This window comes from Papilio machaon, chromosome 16, assembly GCF_912999745.1.
Source record: "Papilio machaon chromosome 16, ilPapMach1.1, whole genome shotgun sequence".
In the NCBI taxonomy this organism is placed as follows: domain Eukaryota; kingdom Metazoa; phylum Arthropoda; class Insecta; order Lepidoptera; family Papilionidae; genus Papilio; species Papilio machaon.
Genome location: NC_060001.1, coordinates 4,452,236 through 4,471,281, shown reverse-complemented (window position 1 = coordinate 4,471,281; position 19,046 = coordinate 4,452,236). Strand labels below are relative to the sequence as shown.

Sequence of the window (19,046 nt, the reverse complement as noted above, 5' to 3'; positions counted from 1 at the left end):
GAATCTTAGCCGCCGATTGTAAGCAAGTGTTACTTATGTACTTGAATTAGTTTCTCTTCAAGAATTTATTCGGAACGAATCTATGCTGTTGCGCTATTGCTAGTTTGAATATAGTCATAATTTCACGTTCACACTGGAGTTTACTGTGAACCTGCTCATAATCGGCAGCTGATTATACTTTTGATCTGACCATGGTCTTTGTATTAATCAAAATTATTGTGATCAGACCCGAGTGTAGAACGCGAAGAGTCATCGTCTTCGTCGGAGAATTCGGTAGGTGGCGTTGTCCGCAAGGCGTTCCCGAGCCGCAAGGGTAAAGCGGGCGCGCTTGGCAAGCGACACGTGCGCTCATCTAGCGGATACAGCAGTCACAACGACGAAACCACATTCAGGTGATTTGAATTTTTAATCTATGACAATGGATCTATAATCTATGATTTTATCCCACAAACATGCATGACGAGGCAAGTTTTTTATCAATAGCAATAATTTATGTTAGCTTTTTTCATTTTAACATTCACCTTAGATCACAATATCATAAACCTCATAATTGTAGTTATGTTTTACACATAATATAGCTGTAGAATATTTTTTTATTTCTGGATCAATATTCAATCGCACTTACAATACGAAGTAGTAAATCACCGCTCGAATAATAATCGATTCCTTCAATTTCATATTGTTTTATAGTACGGTGTACATAAAACAGTGTTTATCCTTTAATTGAATTCACCTTTTTGCATGTTCTAATATATTTAATCACAAATAATTTTGTATGAATTTTCAAGTGTTTCCTAATTTTTTCGTAAAATAAAGTGTATAGAATGGAAATATTATATGTCATTTGTTTAAATTAAATATAGTCAACTATAAATACTACTGTTAAATGTCAATATTCCAATAATTACGATAATTTAAAAAAAAAAAACTTAAAAAATTTGGATTTGGTGCATTTTTATTAAAAACTAACGCTTTATAATTGTAACTGAATTTTTTTACTGTTAAAAGGAACAAAAACTCCAAATACAAAATAAATTAGGAAATTGTGGCGAATTTTTTAAATAAACCATTATAAAATAACATCTCATTCATGTATCTCATTAAACATTATTTTTGCAAATTTAACTTTTTTTTCTTATTTTTTTTTTGTTGTTCGATGTCATAACTATCGCTGATACGTTTAAAATGTCCAAACAAAGTTACTTGCCGATGCAGCATATCAAACTACCCGTCGTTCAACGAGCACATTCACCCGCCTTCGAGGTTCTCGGACGACACAGAGTTCGAGAGTCACCATCGCCGCAAGCCAAGCCGCGCTCACGACAAGACCTCGCGTGAAGCATTCCAGATTAATGTTTGAACACGTATTAAAATTACGTGTAGTCAACATGTAAACACATTTTAAAATTTTATGTAAACACAACGTAACTTGTGAACACGTTTTCATATGACTCATGATTACGATTTCACATATGAACGTTTTAATATGAAGAATGAAACAAAATTTCACATGTGTACACTTAAAATAATAGTTATGTACAGTTAAAAGCGTTTTATTTCAACTTTAATCATGCAATAAATGAAAATATATCATTGTTTAAACAATTGAACACGATTAAAATGATTTAAGAAGTATGTAAAATACCCTTGAATAAAGAGCAAATTATTCTCACTTGAGTGGTTTTGTACGAATACAAGGAATACTGAAAATATAAATTAAAACGTTCAACCAACTTGTTATTTTATCATTACAGTACAATGAATGTAGATTGAATTGAATGATTGAATACATAAGGTAATTTAGTCATTTTCATTACTAAATCTTAATTTTGCTTTTTGTATTGTTAAAAATTAAACCTGCAAAAGATTTAAACAAGAACATTATGTTATGATAAAACAAAAAACAGTTGCACAAAAAAGTACGTCTTTGTGGTTAAGTTTTATTTTGCCATTAGGGAAATAATTAGTTTAAATTAAGGTATAAAATTATTTGTCTTAAATCATATTTAAGATAATAATTGAAGTTAAACATTTTTATTAAAATATAATGGAGGTATCATTTTAAGTTCTTTTGTAAATCGTTTTAATATTAAGATAATTGGGATTAATCGTTCTGTTTGCTGTAATACCAATGACAACTTTTAACGGTGTCTTACTTTTAAGATATTAATAATTAATAAAAATTGCCAAAACAATTTAATTTAATGTTTGTAAATGTATATAAATATATATGGTTGTAGAAATTTAGTTTTAGCAAATATACAGTTACGTTTAGTGCCATACAATAATCTTTTTATACGTTAATTGATTAATGAAAAATATACTTTTACGGTGCACCTGTCAAAGTGCGTATTAAAAATATTTTCGGCCCTAATAATTGTAAAACGAAACGTTAATTTAAATTATAGCGTTGGTAATGGTCTAGCTAGGTTCTAATATCGACGTCGTGTCGTTGTAAATATTGTTGTAATTTAATAAAACTGACAAGTAACGAAGGTTTAACTTAAGAAGAACAATAATTAAAATAATACATGTAATATAATATATTAAACTTAATGCCTTATTGACCAAAGTCTTAAAACTAGTTACAGATGTAATTGTTTAAAATTACGTCTTAAATTCGACTATGAACTGTTTGAATGTTATAAAGTTTATGAAAAACTTTTTCATTGGCAAATCTTATCACTGTCTATTAAATATTTACATATATTATAACCGTTAATAATAGGGGTTTAAAATTTTTAACGCATTCACATTTTTTTATAAACAAAAAGACTGGCTTTCATTTCAAAACAGTGTTCAATTTTTATTGCTTGCAATAATGATCCCGACAATAGTAAAATATATAACAATCGTGCCATTTATCGTTTATATCACGGCTCAACATGCTATTATTAATATTCATTAATAAAACTTTTAAATAAAGACAAAAAAATTCAACCGAATAGACCCCTTCGAAATATTTTATTAAATTATAGTAATTTAAGGAGCACCAGCTTCTGAAGCGCCCGCTATTTTCCATCTACACGGTACACGGGCGAAGGTATCACGACTATACAGCCATAAACGTCATAATTATAATAATATTTGTAACCGTCGTAATAATAATTAATATATTAAAATTAACTACTAGTTTGTATAAATTCCGCCATGTTATGACAATGAGTATGAGTACTAGAGCCTAGAGTACAGTTTAGATAATCGTCGTCATACGTTCGTCCGTGTCAAGCGCCAAGTTATAAATATATATTCTCAACAAAGACACAAGACAATATGTACCCATAGCTTTTTTGGTGAATACGGCAGAAAGTTGTATATGTTTAAATTGTATATTTCAATTGTATCGAGTAGTAGTTGTATTTCTGTGAGTGATATTACATAAAACGTTTTGTATTACATTTTTTATTGAGGAATTAATATGTGTGTATGTTTGTTTTTTTATATCATTTACAATTGTTTAAGTTGTCTATGTTTCGTAATTCCAACGAAGACTGCCCTATATTTAATTGAGATCTATTTTATATAATCTAGACACAAATATATAATGCTAGTCAATCGAAGTAAAAATATAACTTAGAATTAGTGAGCTGAAATATTTATGACAACATTGTTTATTTTTAAAACGTGAAGAAAAAACTAGTTAATTCATATATAATTTTAATGTAATATAATAAACCAAATATTTTGCATTAGCATTAATCGTGTTTAGCTGAAAGTTTTTTTTTTTACTTTCCTCACTGGCTGTGTCGTGAAGTTCGCCACTTAGGGGTTCAAGCTTACCTTAGGAGGTCACTAGGCCTTAGCCCCCATTCGAACGGGCACTTCTTTAACTCGCGCCATAATAGCGTTCAAATAGAACAAATTCTTTTCCATGTATCTGTTTAGACGGCAGCACTTTTAAAATGCGATTCTTTTTAATCAAGCAGAACAAGAGTGATTTTAAAGCGTTCATCACCCGAGAGCCCCCAACCAATGCGATTACATTCTTAGTCTACCACTCTGGCCCAATGCCAATTAATTAACTTCAGATACATCTTTGAATTTCTTAGCAGATATATGTGGTATAGTCATTTTCCTCCTAAAATAAAATGAATATTCCAAAAAAGACGACTTTCAACTAAATTTTGATTTAAAGTTTGTGCATTTATATTTAGTGTATCCGTTAGCAGGGCTCAAATAGTATTTTGTATAATCATTCCCCAATATTGTCCTCCTGTAGTCATCCTGCATGGTTATTGTAATATTGATACAAGTATGTTATTTATTTAATAGTTGCATTGCATGTGATCCTCAAGTTTGAACAACTTTTATTATAAAAATATGTATTTAACGCTAGTCTGCGTACCATATCATTTTGAACAGTTACCGAGGGTAAGCATAATGTAAGCGTTACGATGTTATTACAGATCTGTTTTTATAAAGCAAACAAAAAAGTTAGGAACTGTACGATGTGAACAAAAATAAAAAATACATTTACTTGAAGTGGTATTTTTATTCTACTCCGCTTACCTACCATATATAACTTTAGGGTACGATGGTCTACAGCTGAATATAAGCATGTCGCCGTCTGATAGTGAATGCCGGCAGTTTATTTTTTGTCATGGTAAGTTATTGACAAAGTGCATATCAAAGTAAATTATGTTCGTTTTTTAATTTCTCATATTCTACTAAAAGAACTTGAAGACGGCGTAGATTTTCTTTGCCAATGCAACACCCTTGTTACCCTAGCACGAAAATTTGTGAGAAAGTGTAATTGATAAAATTTGTGAGATTAGACGTACTTTTCCCCCGGACAAATCTAATACACGTAACTTGTAAACTCTCATGTCTCTTCGCATGCACGCTTCGAATCACATACGTAAGAATCATCCAACCATATTTTCCTAACTAAAATGTACGACACATAATTTTAAACTTTACAACATCTAGGTAAGAGAAAATCACAAAATTGCAAAGAGTAACAAAATAGTTGCTATTTTTAGCCGACTTCAAAAAGAAGGAGGTTATCAATTCGACTGTATTTTTTTTTTTTTTTTTTTTTTATGTGTGTTACCGCGAAACTCGGCCCCTGGTGGTCCGATTTTGATAAAAATTATTTTAATCGAAAGGAAGTGCTTGCAGGTGGGTCCCATTTTTTTGTTTTTTTTTTTAAATAACTAGAAGACTAGTAGATTTTGAATATAGCTTCAAAATTTGTTGCGGAAATTAGGGACATTTTTGCTTTCAACGCTTACGTAGGCTAAACTATAGGACCTACATAAAAATTATGTATGGCGAATTGTAGCTCTTTAAATGTGCTAAATAAAAGTCCGCGATAGCATATATCTATCTTTTATAGTTTTCTCACAATAACCATTTTTTTCTTTAGAAACATTAATTAAATTCATGCCCTATTTCCGACGCTATTATTCAAGTTCAGTATTAACCCTTATGTAAATAAATATGTTCATTATCAAGAGAATTAAATGTAGATTATATTTGCAATTGAAACTATATCATTCTGTCTAATAGTTTAGGAGATATCGTAAGAATAAAATTACGCGGAAACGAAAAATGCTACATCGCGTTACAATGAATAGCACAAATTTGCTTTCTGGGCTTACGTAGGTCAAACTATATGACCTACATTAAAATGATGTATCGAGTAATTATAGATCCTTAAATTTGCTAAATAAAAGTCTCAGGTGGCATATATCTATCATCTATGGATGTCTCACAAAAACCATGTTATTATGAACAAACTTCGATTAAATTGCACACGAAAAACAGCGTCGTAAGCTTACGGCGCTATTATATTATATTCGATATGAATCCTTATCCAAATAAATATGTTTGATGGCTAGAGTATTAAATGCAGATTACATTAGCCTTTAAACTATGTAATTCTGATCAATAGTTTGGAAGATATTAAATTATTAAAAACTACGCGCATTCGAAAAATGCTACTGCGGCGCGCGGCTGGACAAAATTAAAGGCACGCTATGATGTATTAGTTCGTTAATTTTCAATTTGTATACCGATTTTGATAATTATTTCATTGTTTAAAGGATAAGTGGTTATCTGGTGTATTCTAAATTAGTTTTTGAATTGAAGTACACACATATTAAATAGGAAAGTCCTTTTCTTTATTTGTCTTATTTATGTCCTTATACGTATTAAGGAAATTTGTAATTAAACTTCAAATTCACTAAAAATTGAGAAATAAAACAAACATTTTAAGAAAAAAAAATAGCCGACTTCAAAACAAAAAAAACTATCTCAAACAAAATGCGCTCAAAAGTAACTTAAAAAAAACAATTTCAAACAAAATGCACTCAAAAGTAACGTAAAAAAACAATTTCAAACAAAATTCACTCAAAAGTAACATAAAAAAACAATTTCAAACAAAATGCATTCAAAAGTACCATAAAAAACAATCTCAAACAAAATACACTAAAAAGAAACAAAATAATGTCATGAAAACTTCTTTCTTTCTTTCTTCTCTCTTTCAAAAACCCTCTAAACTCTAAAGAAAGTTCTCTTCTTTCTTGTAACATGTCTATATTGTATAATTATTGTTATTTTGGAGTCGGTTTCGGCCTAAGTAGGGACATAAACGTAAGTATGTCTAATACATCTCAAATATAAAATGTCACCTATTTACTTCGGCCGACACCGACTGCGAAATAACAATAATTATACAATATAGACATGTTACAAGAAAGAAGAGAACTTTCTTTAGAGTTTAGAGGGTTTTTGAAAGAGAGAAGAAAGAAAGAAAGAAGTTTTCATGACATTATTTTGTTTCTTTTTAGTGTATTTTGTTTGAGATTGTTTTTTATGGTACTTTTGAATGCATTTTGTTTGAAATTGTTTTTTTATGTTACTTTTGAGTGAATTTTGTTTGAAATTGTTTTTTTACGTTACTTTTGAGTGCATTTTGTTTGAAATTGTTTTTTTTAAGTTACTTTTGAGCGCATTTTGTTTGAGATAGTTTTTGCATATTCACAAGACAAATCTGTGTTGTATAATTTGTTATTTTTGGGGAAGCTAATGTTTATTTAGTTGATAATTATTGTTCTACTAGGTACAAAATAGTAAAGAATTAGGGAACGGTATTCGTTAAAAATAAACGGAGAGATTGTTATTGTATTACATACTAATAAGGGTTCAGGCAACTAGCTCAGATCTTTTTTTTTACTAATTTATCACTTGTTTCTCTGAAAATATTTAACCACTTCTTTAAATGTAACAATAACTAATTCCAACTCTTGTTGATGATAATAGCTATTAAACATAATACAATTTACTGTTAAATAATTTCAACTTCTTATCGTTTCACATTTACTGTTTTGCAGATACCAAAGAAAATAAAAATGTTAAAAAATTGCATCACTCTACTATTTTAAGACTTGGTTAAACAATATATAAAAAAATACACACTTATCTTGAAAAGTATATTTGGTAAAAAGCTGGAATGGAACATTAAATGCCTTAATTTACAAAGCAAAGCCAGCAAATTATTGAATAAACATATAGTTATATATATTATATAAATTGATAAAAATGTGCAAGTAATATATTGGCATTTATTGTATAAAAATTAAAATAAATTCCATTAAAATTATATCCTTAATGATCATAGTTATAATAACTTTTTACTAACACGAAGCTTTAAACATTGTCACATAATTTGATGGGATTATGTTAATTACAATCTGTTTATTTTTGTCGCTAACTCGGAGTTTTCATTCTCAAAATTACAAACATTTTATTAAAACATATTGCCATCCCTTTCTTTCCCTACAAAAAAATGCAATAACAATATGTTGTAATACAAGTATTACACAAGAGAAAACTCACAATTAGAGAAAAAAGGTTTGTGACGGAAATACAAATAAATTAAAGTTATGGACACTATGAGATTAAAATGTTATTGAATACAGCATAAACACTAACACTTCCTAGTTTTTTCTTTTGCATCTTTTTTTGAATCCTGCTAATTCAATATATCTGAATTACGTCATGTAAGGCTCCTTTTACTCTCTGTCTTAAACCTTGAATTGTTTATATAAACATCTTGTTTACCAAATATTTGTTCCTGAATATTCAAAACTTCATGCCTAAGCGAGAATACTGAACTAGTAATAACAATAGACTTAAATCATAGTACCAAATACTGGGTTATGTCTGCAAATACTTGGTCCATATTCCATATAAGCTTGCTTAGTGTGACAGACCTGATAAAACTCTGGGGTCGACCCAAGCAGGCTACCTCCAAACCAGACTGCATACCGCTGCATGTTGTGTGATACCACTTGCACATCTATAGGCTTTGGTGTAATCCGGCCTTCCGATAACATTGTGGACAATTTCAGTCTTGCATCAACTGTACGCTTAATATCTCTTTGCAGTCTCCTATCAAAGTCTCGGAACATCGTAGAACCTCCAGATAGAACAATATTTCCATACAATCCTCTTCTTACATCAATTGGACATGATTGAATAACATCATCCACCATTTCATTAAGTGGTACAGTAAAATCTGCATTGGAAAATTCAGGATGGAAAAATATTTCAGGTCCTAAGAACCTTTCATATCCTACATCAACTGAAAAAGGGTTTTTAGTTATAGCATTGATTCCTGTATATTTCTTCATCCATTTAACCGGGTCGGAATCATATTTGGCAAACTCCTTAGCAATGTCCGGACAAATATAGCTATATCTTTCCTTGATAGCTTTTGCAGTTTCTAAGCTTTGCTCCGGTGGGATACCTACTTCTCTTTCGCGCAGCAGAGATTGTATAAAGGATGTTATATTCCTCCCTGCAATAGGTATATGTTTGATACAGGAGCCAATAACATAACCCTCAGCCACCGGAACAATATGTGTTACCCCATCACCACTATCCACCACTATTCCTGTAAACGTGCGTTTTGCACATGTACGTGACTTCCAAGAGGCGGCAAGAGCGAGCACAGCTTGAACAGCAATGTACAAACCTGGTACATTAAAAGATTCAAACATAATTTCCGCCAAATATTCTCGATTTTCAGGAGTATTTAATGGCGGCTCGGTAAGTAAGAAATGGTGGTCTTCAGGCTCCGCTCTTAAGTACTTAAAAATACATTGCTCGATATACCGTTCCATGAGATCCCAATCTTCAACCAAGCCATGGCGTACTGGATATTTAACTGAATAACCCGTTGCGTCGAATGCTTCGTCTCCAATAAAGAAATCCAAATCTTCCACTGCTTTAGTCATACGCCGAGTACTTTGATCGCCAACTTTTGCAGTTTCCTTTATCGCTATGGCTGACGGAATGATAAACTGGGGTTCCTTGTTACCGGCGAACCCTAATTTTGTGTACCCAGTCCCCACATCGATAACACAAGCCGGTAAATGATCACCCATAATTGAAGTTATTTACTATAATAAGATATATTAGGGGTAAAATAATTTTGTGGGTGCGGCGATTTGACACTTAAAAACTTAGTACAAAATAGAAATCATTAACGTATGACAAACACCAAATGTCAGTGAACAACGATGATTAATAAAAACGTTCCATTTCACGTAAATATTTTCTTGATCAAACTTTACGACATTAGTGTTACTTTTTATGTTTGAAAAGTGATAGAATAAAAGGTTCTCTAGGATTTTCCAAGTTATTTCTTCACTTCGACCAGAAATATAACCCGAAGAGGTATGTTCAAGTATCCCCCCTGTGAAAATTGTAACACTGTAGTTTTGTACAATGGCGTCGACAATAGAGGTGTGTAAGAATTTTTGGAAACTCTTTTATTTTAAAGATAGATTTGTATAAACACTAAAAAAAAATGTGAGCCGTCATGGGACGCCTGGCAGATGTGAAACATCGTATGTGTACAAGTAATATGCATAAAATATTAAATAAATAAATAAAATAAATAAATAATAATTATAACGATAATGATAATTGTAATGATAGTAATGATTATAATGATAAAAATGATATTAATAATAATGAAAATAATAATGATAATAATAATAAATAATAATATACATATATATACCTTAGTATAGCTTGGAGACCCGTCGCCACGACAAGCGTCGCCACGCCAACGATTCGGTTTACAAGTGATCCTATAGATGTTTCACATCAAAAATAAACGTCAATAAAATGATTTGACCAGATTTTATCGGATCACTTTTATATTCCTGACGACGATTGGAGCATTTAACTTGACTATAACAGGGCGACCGATGTTTAAACTGACATACCAACTAAAAGTTGCTGGCGAAGTACCCACTAAATAAACATATAAATCAAATTAGGATCACGCTGTATTCATTATAGTGTAAAAAATATGTACAACTTATGAAAAGAACATTTATTCGAATAACATTTCATAGTTTATGTTTCTCCCCACTAAATGTTATTTTAAAAAATAAAAGGGTATCAGGTTGGAATAATAAAATTAGTTATAAAGCAAACAATATTTTATTGTGAACTGTCTCCTAATAACATATTTACAGAATATAATTGCAGGAATGTGATTGCAGAGCAAACAATTTTATTATAATTCGTAAGAGAAGAAATATCATCAAATGTTTTTATTCGTTAGGTTATTAGTAATACAAAATTCATATTTAATTATTTTTGTAATGAAAGGTTAATTTTATAAATTAAATTAATTAGACAATGTATATTATTGAATTACATAGTTATGAAAACTCAACGTAACAGGTAAAATTTGAATAGACAAATATTTTGTATGCAGCATAAATAATTTAAAACAGACCATCTATTCTAATAGCTTTCAATATAATACTATATACCTATAAAAATAAACACTTTTTATGAGAAGTATGTACTTCTAAACATTAACTAAACCTACAATCTACAAGTCGAGTATAATCATAAAGAAAATGTTAGATATTTGTTAAAATTATTAAAAGTTTCCAATACATTTTAAATAATAAATCAACACATATTTTAAGGGAAAAAACGAGTTTATTTTACACTGATCCAATCTAATCTGGTTTTACAGTATGTATTAAGCATACCTCAATTTCGCATAAGCAAATTTTAATAGATGCAAATCGTATCCACCTACTTCAATATTACAAACAACATTTGAAGGCATTGGATATACTTAACATCAATTTTAAAAAACACTATCAGTATCATAATTTCAGACTTATGTAGACAAACCACAATGTTATACAAAAATCAGCTGATTGTCTCTGTTTTGATCCAAGGAATAAGGATGTTTTTATATTTCTCACCACATCGCATAATCTGAATCTTCCATGTCGAAAATTGTGAAGAAACCGATGATAGTCAAGTAAACAATCACATTGCCCGCCAATGTCAGGTAGCATGCGGGCCATAATATCTGAAAAACGTTAATATAAATTTTTCATATATCAAATAACACACAAAATATATCATTGATTTAAATATAACAAGCTATGGATATAAAACAATAATTAATAGCATTAACGCAAACAGCATATTATCAATGGGTCCTATGTATAAGGGCCAAAGTAACAAATTGATGATTTTTACTTTTGTTTTAAAAGTTACATCTTAGTTTAGTTAAAAACATGCAATAAACAGAATACTCATTTACAGGTGTAAATGTTTTTTTTTTTTGCTGAAGTAAAAGGGTCTATGCGGCCTATTTGCCTATATGGTTGAAACTTTGAGAGCCTCTCCTGTAAAATTATCAATATGCACCTTGGACCTTATTCATAGCAGCCATTGTAATGTACAAATAGAACAAGACTAGTCATCTAGATTTCCTTGTCAGTTCAGTTTTAAAATAAGCTTTGTAATATTATTCACACGGACTACATCTAAGATCCAATAAGCAACATCCTTATACATTTTTTGAAGTCCATTGCAATTTATTTTTTGTTTTTCTTAATCTAAATCGCCATTTGATAATGAAAATTGTACTATTTGATTAATAAGTATAAAATAACATTTTACTGTATGTGAAATAGCATCTTTATACATTAATTAATTAAGAAACGGCTTAACTCACGTTTAATCGTCTGGTGACTGCACTGTCTAGTTTCGGACCCATGGGGGTCCATCTTCAAGGCGAGTGTTTAATCCGAGGACTTTGCGGTCGCGTCGTGTGTTAAGCCGTTTCTTAATTAATTAATTATGATGTCTCACGAAAGTTTAAACAATTTAATCTTTATACATTTATGTTAGTCTTAGTTTTTCCAAAGAGAGTTTGTCATTGCATTCAAATGTCAACAAAATTAACAAGATTTAGTATACAAACCACAGTAGCTCGAGCCAGCACAATGGGTAGTGCAAAAGAGCTAACAATGATGCCCATGGTGATGAAAATAGCAGTCTCCATACAAGAGTTGTTGGTGCCACCCGCACTATCTGTGTGACGACGGGCAATCATTGTTGGAATTGGACACAGAATGTAGAAAATCACCACAAAAAATGGCCACCATAATCTGAAATGTATTTATTAATTTCCATCAATTGGATTTTACAATAAGAAAGGTTAAATACTATTTTTTTTTTCACAACATTAATTAATTCTTTAAAAACAAACAAAAGTTTAAAAACAAAAATAACTAAACAAATGACTTAGTTAAACAACTTTTGGTTGATCTGAAACAGAACAATATCAGTCAATCTGCATCTAGATAAAAATATGCAGATGAAGAAATTATCTATTGTTAATAAAAGATTCTATGCAAGAAACAATGAAATGTTATCAACATTGTGATAAGAAAATATTACATTTGACAGCTAAATTGAAACAAAATAAAATAATACATAACTTTCACTTGAATTAATTAAAAACAAACATTTTTCATACTGTTACAATTATAAGCAACTGTAAATATAAAATAAAGACTTTTGAGCAACCAATCAATTTGTTAGCAAACAATATGTAATTTTAACTGGTGTCATACTAGTTATTTGTTCATACTTACTTGAACTGAGGTAGAGCACACGCTAGTATAACAAATGTCATACCAATGGAACCAGCAAATGCCAAAGACACCAAACTATAAACACATCCAAATATATTATTATAACATATCATAAAAATATATAATTTGTAAATTTATAGCAATGTATTCCATGTTATGCAGTTAAGGTAGTCTAAATAATTACAACTCTAAATTCCTTAGCACATAACATAGACTTATTTGTTGTCTTTTAAATATTATTATATCTTTTTCAATGCAAGATGCATGTCATCTATAATCATATAGGATTTTTTTCGCAGGTAAACATATCTTTTCTTTGATATTAACAAAACAAAAGATAATTTGTTCATTTAAAAACCTATGCTTCTACAAACATACCATGTTTTATTTCCCTAAGCATTCGTATTTAAAACATTTGTTGATAAATATTTTTATGTCATATAAATAAAATTTTTGAGATTATTAATTTTAACAAGCCAGTCGATACACTATACTACAAATTTGCATAAAATATCTAGGACAAAACGAAAATATCGTTTTAGATTTTTTCACTTTCTACAACTTTGTACGACTGCTACGTGTTGTTTTATAATTTAATTGTACTCACCCTTTAGTATTATACGGTCACAACATGGAAAAGAAAATTTTATAATTAGTAAAAGTGATTAAGTAAATTGTTTGTAAATATAAAGTATGACTCATTCTTGAACTCAAGGTTAAGAAAGTTTTAGGATTGAAAGAGGTATAATAATTGTACCTTTGATTCCAGCCATTGTACTTATTAAGAAAATTAAGATATTCTTATACTATAACAATTAATCACAAATGAATGAAATGCAAATCGTATAGAAACTTCAATCTCAATCTGTCTGTCTAAAATTGGCATAGACAGAAAATGTAATTTTATTAACACATACAGATTAAAAAAGTAAAAAACCGATGGCACCACAATAAGAAGGACAACAATTATAAAGAGAATCAAAAATCAAAAGTGAAGTATCTACCATACAAAAGTATTTCATAGTTTTAATGCGTTACTGCTAGGTTTCATTTGGGATTATTATTTATGCGTTACTTGAAATGAAATATTTCTTTTCACAACAATAAAAAGAGACAAAATATGAAATATACTTTAACTGACAGACTGTACTGAACTGTGTACTCTTGCTATAACATAACCTAAACCTTTTCAACTAAACATTTTAATAGAAGAATTAAAAATTAATTCGCTCGTCTTGGTGTAAGTTTATTTGAAAATAGGTAGATAAATAACATTTTATAAATATGGATGATGATGCAGAAACATATAAACTTTGGCGTATTCGAAAAACAGTTATGCAGGTAAATATACAAATACACAAGTTTGTTTTCTAAAACATAACACGCTAAAAATTTCACAACCTGATGTTTATTTCATACTTATTTATTTACAGCTGTGCCATGATCGCGGCTATTTGGTTACCCAAGATGAATTGGATCAAACACTTGAACAATTCAAAGAACAATTTGGAGACAAACCAAGGTATGTTCATATAAATGTATTTAACCAAATCTTACCCAAATATATTTTCGTAGTTTTCGATAAGCCATTTACGAGCTTGTTTAACTTAAGTTTTTCGTCTATGTTTTGCATTTTATTACAGAATTTCTGATTTATTAAACTGGAAATTGATGTTTTTGAAGTTTGATTTGTTGTGTTTTAACAATGTCAAAATACGAAATTGTTGTTATGTCATAATTATGCCACTGACTATTAAAAAAGTTTATATTGTTTTCATAAATAAGGTTACTATAATAGATTCTCTTTTGTCAAATGTGCGAAGAACCCTTTTTACATTGTGTTTAAATCTCGCATCACATCTGCGGTCCTCTGGCATTGCGGATGTCCAAAGTTGTTGTATCAGGTAATTTTTGGTAATCTGATGATCATTTGCCCTGTTCTCCTATTTAAAAAAAAAGAAATTTAGTCTATTTAATATGGTTATTTTTATGAAACTATATTTTTTTTTTCAGTGAAAAACGTCCAGCGAGAAGCGATTTAATTGTCCTTGTAGCCCACAATGACGATCCAACTGATCAAATGTTTGTATTCTTCCCTGATGAAGCTAAAATAGGAATTAAAACAATCAAGACCTACTGTACAAGAATGCAAGAGGAAAATATACACAGGGCAATAGTGGTAGTTCAAGCTGGTATTATTTTTTTATAGATTTTATAACTAAAATTGTTACATAAAGTAAGGTACAATTATCTGCTAAATATTTGTATATATCCTCTATCGAGACAAGACGACATTCTTTTATTTCTTAAAAAAAAATCAACATCAAAGAGTATGTAACTACTTTGTACCAACATTTTCAAAGAGTATAGTAGACAACATTAGAATATGAATTTCGTATGTCTCTTTAATATATTTAAATATTTTTTTAGGTATGACACCTTCAGCAAAACAGTCTCTTGTTGATATGGCACCAAAGTATATTCTGGAACAATTCTTGGAATCTGAATTGTTGATCAACATAACTGAACATGAATTAGTACCGGAGCACATTGTACTCACTCCCGATGAAAAGCAAGAATTACTAGCTAGATAGTATCCTTTTTCATATAATTTATCATTTTTACATGCTTTATATTTTTCTAATATAACTACCACTGGTTATTAAAGCTGTTCATTGTTTCAAGTAGTTATTCTCTGTGGATTTTTTTCCATTTCACGCCTATCTTCTGTGTGGTTGTGGTTTTGTACTGGTCAACCTGGCCAATTCATGCACCCAACAAATATTGTTGTTGCAAGATCTACCACTGAAAAAAACTATTATTAATTGATACTTTAGAATACCTTCTTTCAGTTGCCATAATTTTGATACATATTCCTTAACTCTTACATCAGTAAATTAAAAGAAAACATGTTGATGAGAATTCAAGCAGGCGACCCTGTGGCGAGATACTTTGGTCTTAAGAGAGGACAGGTTTGTAATTTTCTAGTGTTGTACTTCAAATAATGTCTACTGTAGTTGAGTCTGGATAAGCGAATAACTTAAGCCAGAGTCCAGTTAAAGGGTGACCTACGTGAGCGAGAAAAATATCGCCTCGGATTCTCGCTTATCCAGGTTGAACTGTAATAGATGTAAAGAATTGTCACAGTAATTTTTATCTTGCCAACTATGATATGCTAAGTACATATAGTCAACCATAGATAGGTCTTGGGTCGCCAATATGTACTTAAACTAATTTTGCTTTAAAACATAATTTTTTTCAAATTGTTTAGTTAAATATTAAACAAAATTTGAGAAAACGAAATTCGGAAGTGAACATTAATTTTATATTGTTTGTCAATTCAAATATAATTTTGAATTTCATAATTGACTTGTAAAAATGTACGATTGTTTTATTTACATTTTAGGTGGTGAAAATTATCCGATCTTCAGAGACAGCTGGGAGATATATTTCTTACAGATTAGTTTGTTAAGATTATTCATAAATATATTCATAATTTCATAAAAACCTGGTTTTATTGCTTAGTACCCTAACTTTATGAAAATAAAAAATGTCATATATTTTTTTTAATTTTTGTTAATACGTATCTTCAAAACGGATATAGAACATAGTCTGGAAGTACGCTTTCTAAGTCTTTTTTTTTTTTTTTTTGTTTCGCGAGAACCAAGTCTCGGGCAAAAGCTACAACAGATGATGAAAGATACTTTTAACTATTAAATTACTAAAGGCGTTTAAAATTTATTACATATACGGTTGTTAGTAGATATTCGTATTTTAAAATTTTAATTAACACTGGCTGTATTTATATTTTTTTTGTTCATAATTTCGAGATATTTAGCATTTCGCAGTACTTGCCATGAATGTATAAAACTAGTTTTTTTGCGCTAACTTAGGACCAAGTCTCGCTGGATCAACTGTCATATCCAGAGTATGTTAATGGCATACTCAGAGTGTGTTAATGGCCTGTGCTAATGCGTGCAAGGATGTACTGAAATCTTGAAATGTAGACGTGCGTGTAAAAACGCAGTCTTCTGTTCATAATACAATGTTGTGCTCTGTTCACACGTTAACCGCGCCTCGTTGTCCGCACACGTCGGGTAAACAATCGCCTCGTAAACTGCAATAATTTACAATTGAATTTTGATCGACGTGCGCTCGGGATTTTGCACTTTCGCGAGAATCGACTGGCCCGTGTTGTGGTTAAGACGTGCGGCGATAATCATTGTTTGTACAGTGATGTAAACGATACCTTGAAAATCGATTATGTTCTCGATTATCGATAATCATAGAGGTATCGATTTAGATGTAGTGCGTTTGTTTTATTTTGTTTCTTTAAGACATTTCTATTGTTGATACGATCGGAATCAAGCACAAGAAGATCTAGAGGTAAGTTTATAGAGGTTTTGTATTAATTTGTTAAGTGGTTATGTTTATTATAACTCACAAATTGCTACTATCAGAATGTTAAAACAGAAGTTCTAATGGTGCAGTCATTGTTTGGTAAGGATGTTAATGGATAATTTTTTGAACATCAAAGCACTCATTTCGTAAGGATCTGACTCTGGAAGAGGATATGATAAATTACAAATGATAAATGGTCTGTCCATTGAACTTTTTTTTTAATTTTAGCAGATAAACTAATCAAATTCTATACTGGTGCTAGTAAATGGTACCTAAAGTACGACAATAGTCGCTTAGCGGTATTCGAATCCTCGATCACGCGATCGGAAATCCATATCATTAGGCTATTGGTTAGAATTGATTTTTTTTTTAAATTGATTTGATAAGCACATAAAATTTATTAATTTCTAGCTGTCGTCCGCGACTCAACTGAATTAAAAAAAAAACGTACTTAGTAGCTTATGTGTTTTTCCAGACTGTTGTATCTGTTGAGCCGTTCTGGAGATACCTTTAAACAAACATCCATCCATTTAAACTTTCATTTATAATATTAGTTAGAAGTAAGTTAAAAATCATAACATAATTATGATCCTAACAACTTTATTATTTTCATTTATCACCAGTCAATTTAATTCTTAAAAAATCACGTTCTGTGTAGTAGAAATACCACAGTATAATGCTGAATATTATGTGGATAATAAGATATGAAATCTAAAGCTTGTGTACTTCCATGTCAAAGTTCCAGGGGTCCAAACTAACAGAGCTAAGTCGGTTCAATAGTAATTCTATGCAAAATCACATGTTAGTAACACATTCGCATACATTATATACAACTGTTATACGCAACAGTAGCATTTAACGATGTGTATAGAACTACGATAAATGTGAAATTCTTTCTAAGAACAAACCAGTTCGTAGAACTAGGATATGCGAATATTAAATTACAATATATTTGTACATTCCGTTTTCCTGTCATTCACTCCTTTGTATGGTCATTACCTCATTGGATTGCTGTATCTTATCTCTACCATTAAAAGTCGCACGCAAATGCAGGTGCTAATATTACTCTTGAATTAGCTAGGTAAATAACAAGTATTGCGGTCTTCAAAATCAGACAGATATTTCTATTTGCGTTATATTGTAATGTTACGGCCTTAATTGTAACCTATGTCTGAATATGAGGCTGTATATTTTGAAGAATGTTTACAAGTTTGTAAATTTCTTAAAAAAATAGCAAACAATTTTTTTGTTTACAATTTATTCATAACTAGCTTTTACCCGCGACTCCGTCCGCGCGGACAAAAAAATAGAAAACGGGGTAAAAACTATCCTATGTCCGTTTCCTGGTTCTAAGCTACCTGCCCACCAATTTTCAGTCAAATCGATTCAGCCGTTCCTGAGTTATAAATAGTGTAACTAACACAACTCTCTTTTATATATATAGATTAGATTGTTTTGTAGTATAAAAACTATGCTTAAATACACATATTGAAACTGCTCCCAGTTAACACAAATGAAGGAATAGCCTGCGATAAATAAATATTTAATTAACCTGAGTATGTTAAGCTTGTCGATTTTACCCCGAAGTCCATCCTTTACATAGTAAGGGTTTGGAATATCCTTCTTGCTTGTCACCCTGCCAGCCAGAATAACAACAGAATAGATCGCTCACGAAATCCGTGTTAGAAAGTTAACAGTTCGTGA

The 19,046-nt window shown here is 30.4% G+C and overlaps 4 protein-coding genes across 5 annotated transcripts in view; 2 read left to right on the top strand and 2 right to left on the bottom strand.

Annotated features, from left to right (window-relative positions):
- Positions 1-1,446, top strand: part of LOC106716508 (Down syndrome cell adhesion molecule-like protein Dscam2) — a 127,864-nt gene extending 126,418 nt beyond the window's left edge. The window contains exons 36-37 of the mRNA XM_045681642.1: positions 227-392; positions 1,216-1,446. Coding sequence (XP_045537598.1) covers positions 227-392; positions 1,216-1,360 — 311 coding nt within the window. The 3' untranslated portion in view covers positions 1,361-1,446. The remainder of the gene's footprint in view (positions 1-226; positions 393-1,215) is intronic.
- A 6,499-nt stretch (positions 1,447-7,945) lies between these two features.
- LOC106716591 (actin-related protein 3) lies at positions 7,946-9,504 on the bottom strand. Its single transcript, XM_014510125.2, has one exon. The coding sequence runs from the start codon at positions 9,393-9,395 to the stop codon at positions 8,139-8,141; it is 1,257 nt and encodes a 418-aa protein (XP_014365611.2). The 5' UTR covers positions 9,396-9,504; the 3' UTR covers positions 7,946-8,138.
- A 1,465-nt stretch (positions 9,505-10,969) lies between these two features.
- Positions 10,970-13,819, bottom strand: LOC106716579 (leptin receptor gene-related protein). 2 transcript variants are annotated; one of them, XM_014510112.2, is made up of 4 exons: positions 13,699-13,819; positions 12,942-13,017; positions 12,266-12,452; positions 10,970-11,362 (listed from the first exon to the last, which is right to left on the bottom strand). In XM_014510112.2, exons 1-4 carry the CDS (start codon positions 13,712-13,714, stop codon positions 11,249-11,251), a joined length of 393 nt encoding a protein of 130 aa, XP_014365598.2. In that variant the 5' UTR covers positions 13,715-13,819; the 3' UTR covers positions 10,970-11,248. The 2 variants fall into 2 exon arrangements, with proteins under 2 accessions (XP_014365598.2, XP_014365599.2); XM_014510113.2 differs by lacking the exon at positions 13,699-13,819 and adding an exon at positions 13,549-13,627 and having other exon boundaries at positions 12,942-13,016.
- Positions 13,820-14,095: 276 nt separating this feature from the next.
- On the top strand, positions 14,096-16,419 carry LOC106716578 (DNA-directed RNA polymerases I, II, and III subunit RPABC1). The gene is made up of 6 exons (XM_045681578.1): positions 14,096-14,282; positions 14,375-14,463; positions 14,955-15,133; positions 15,372-15,534; positions 15,835-15,913; positions 16,348-16,419. Exons 1-6 carry the CDS (start codon positions 14,226-14,228, stop codon positions 16,411-16,413), a joined length of 633 nt encoding a protein of 210 aa, XP_045537534.1. The 5' UTR covers positions 14,096-14,225; the 3' UTR covers positions 16,414-16,419.
- Positions 16,420-19,046: the final 2,627 nt, after the last annotated feature.

Bases quoted from the DNA above. Each gene is read 5' to 3' on its own strand.
- LOC106716591 (XM_014510125.2), bottom strand. From the start codon at position 9,395: ATGGGTGATCATTTACCGGCTTGTGTTATCGATGTGGGGACTGGGTAC.
- LOC106716579 (XM_014510112.2), bottom strand. The intron at 12,453-12,941 runs GTAAGTATGAAC...AATACATTTCAG, and splicing joins TGTGCTCTACCTCAGTTCAA to ATTATGGTGGCCATTTTTTG. The intron at 11,363-12,265 runs GTTTGTATACTA...AACGTTTTTCAG, and splicing joins TGCTGGCTCGAGCTACTGTG to ATATTATGGCCCGCATGCTA.
- LOC106716578 (XM_045681578.1), top strand. From the start codon at position 14,226: ATGGATGATGATGCAGAAACATATAAACTTTGGCGTATTCGAAAAACA. The intron at 15,134-15,371 runs GTATTATTTTTT...ATATTTTTTTAG, and splicing joins AATAGTGGTAGTTCAAGCTG to GTATGACACCTTCAGCAAAA. The intron at 15,914-16,347 runs GTTTGTAATTTT...TTTACATTTTAG, and splicing joins TTGGTCTTAAGAGAGGACAG to GTGGTGAAAATTATCCGATC.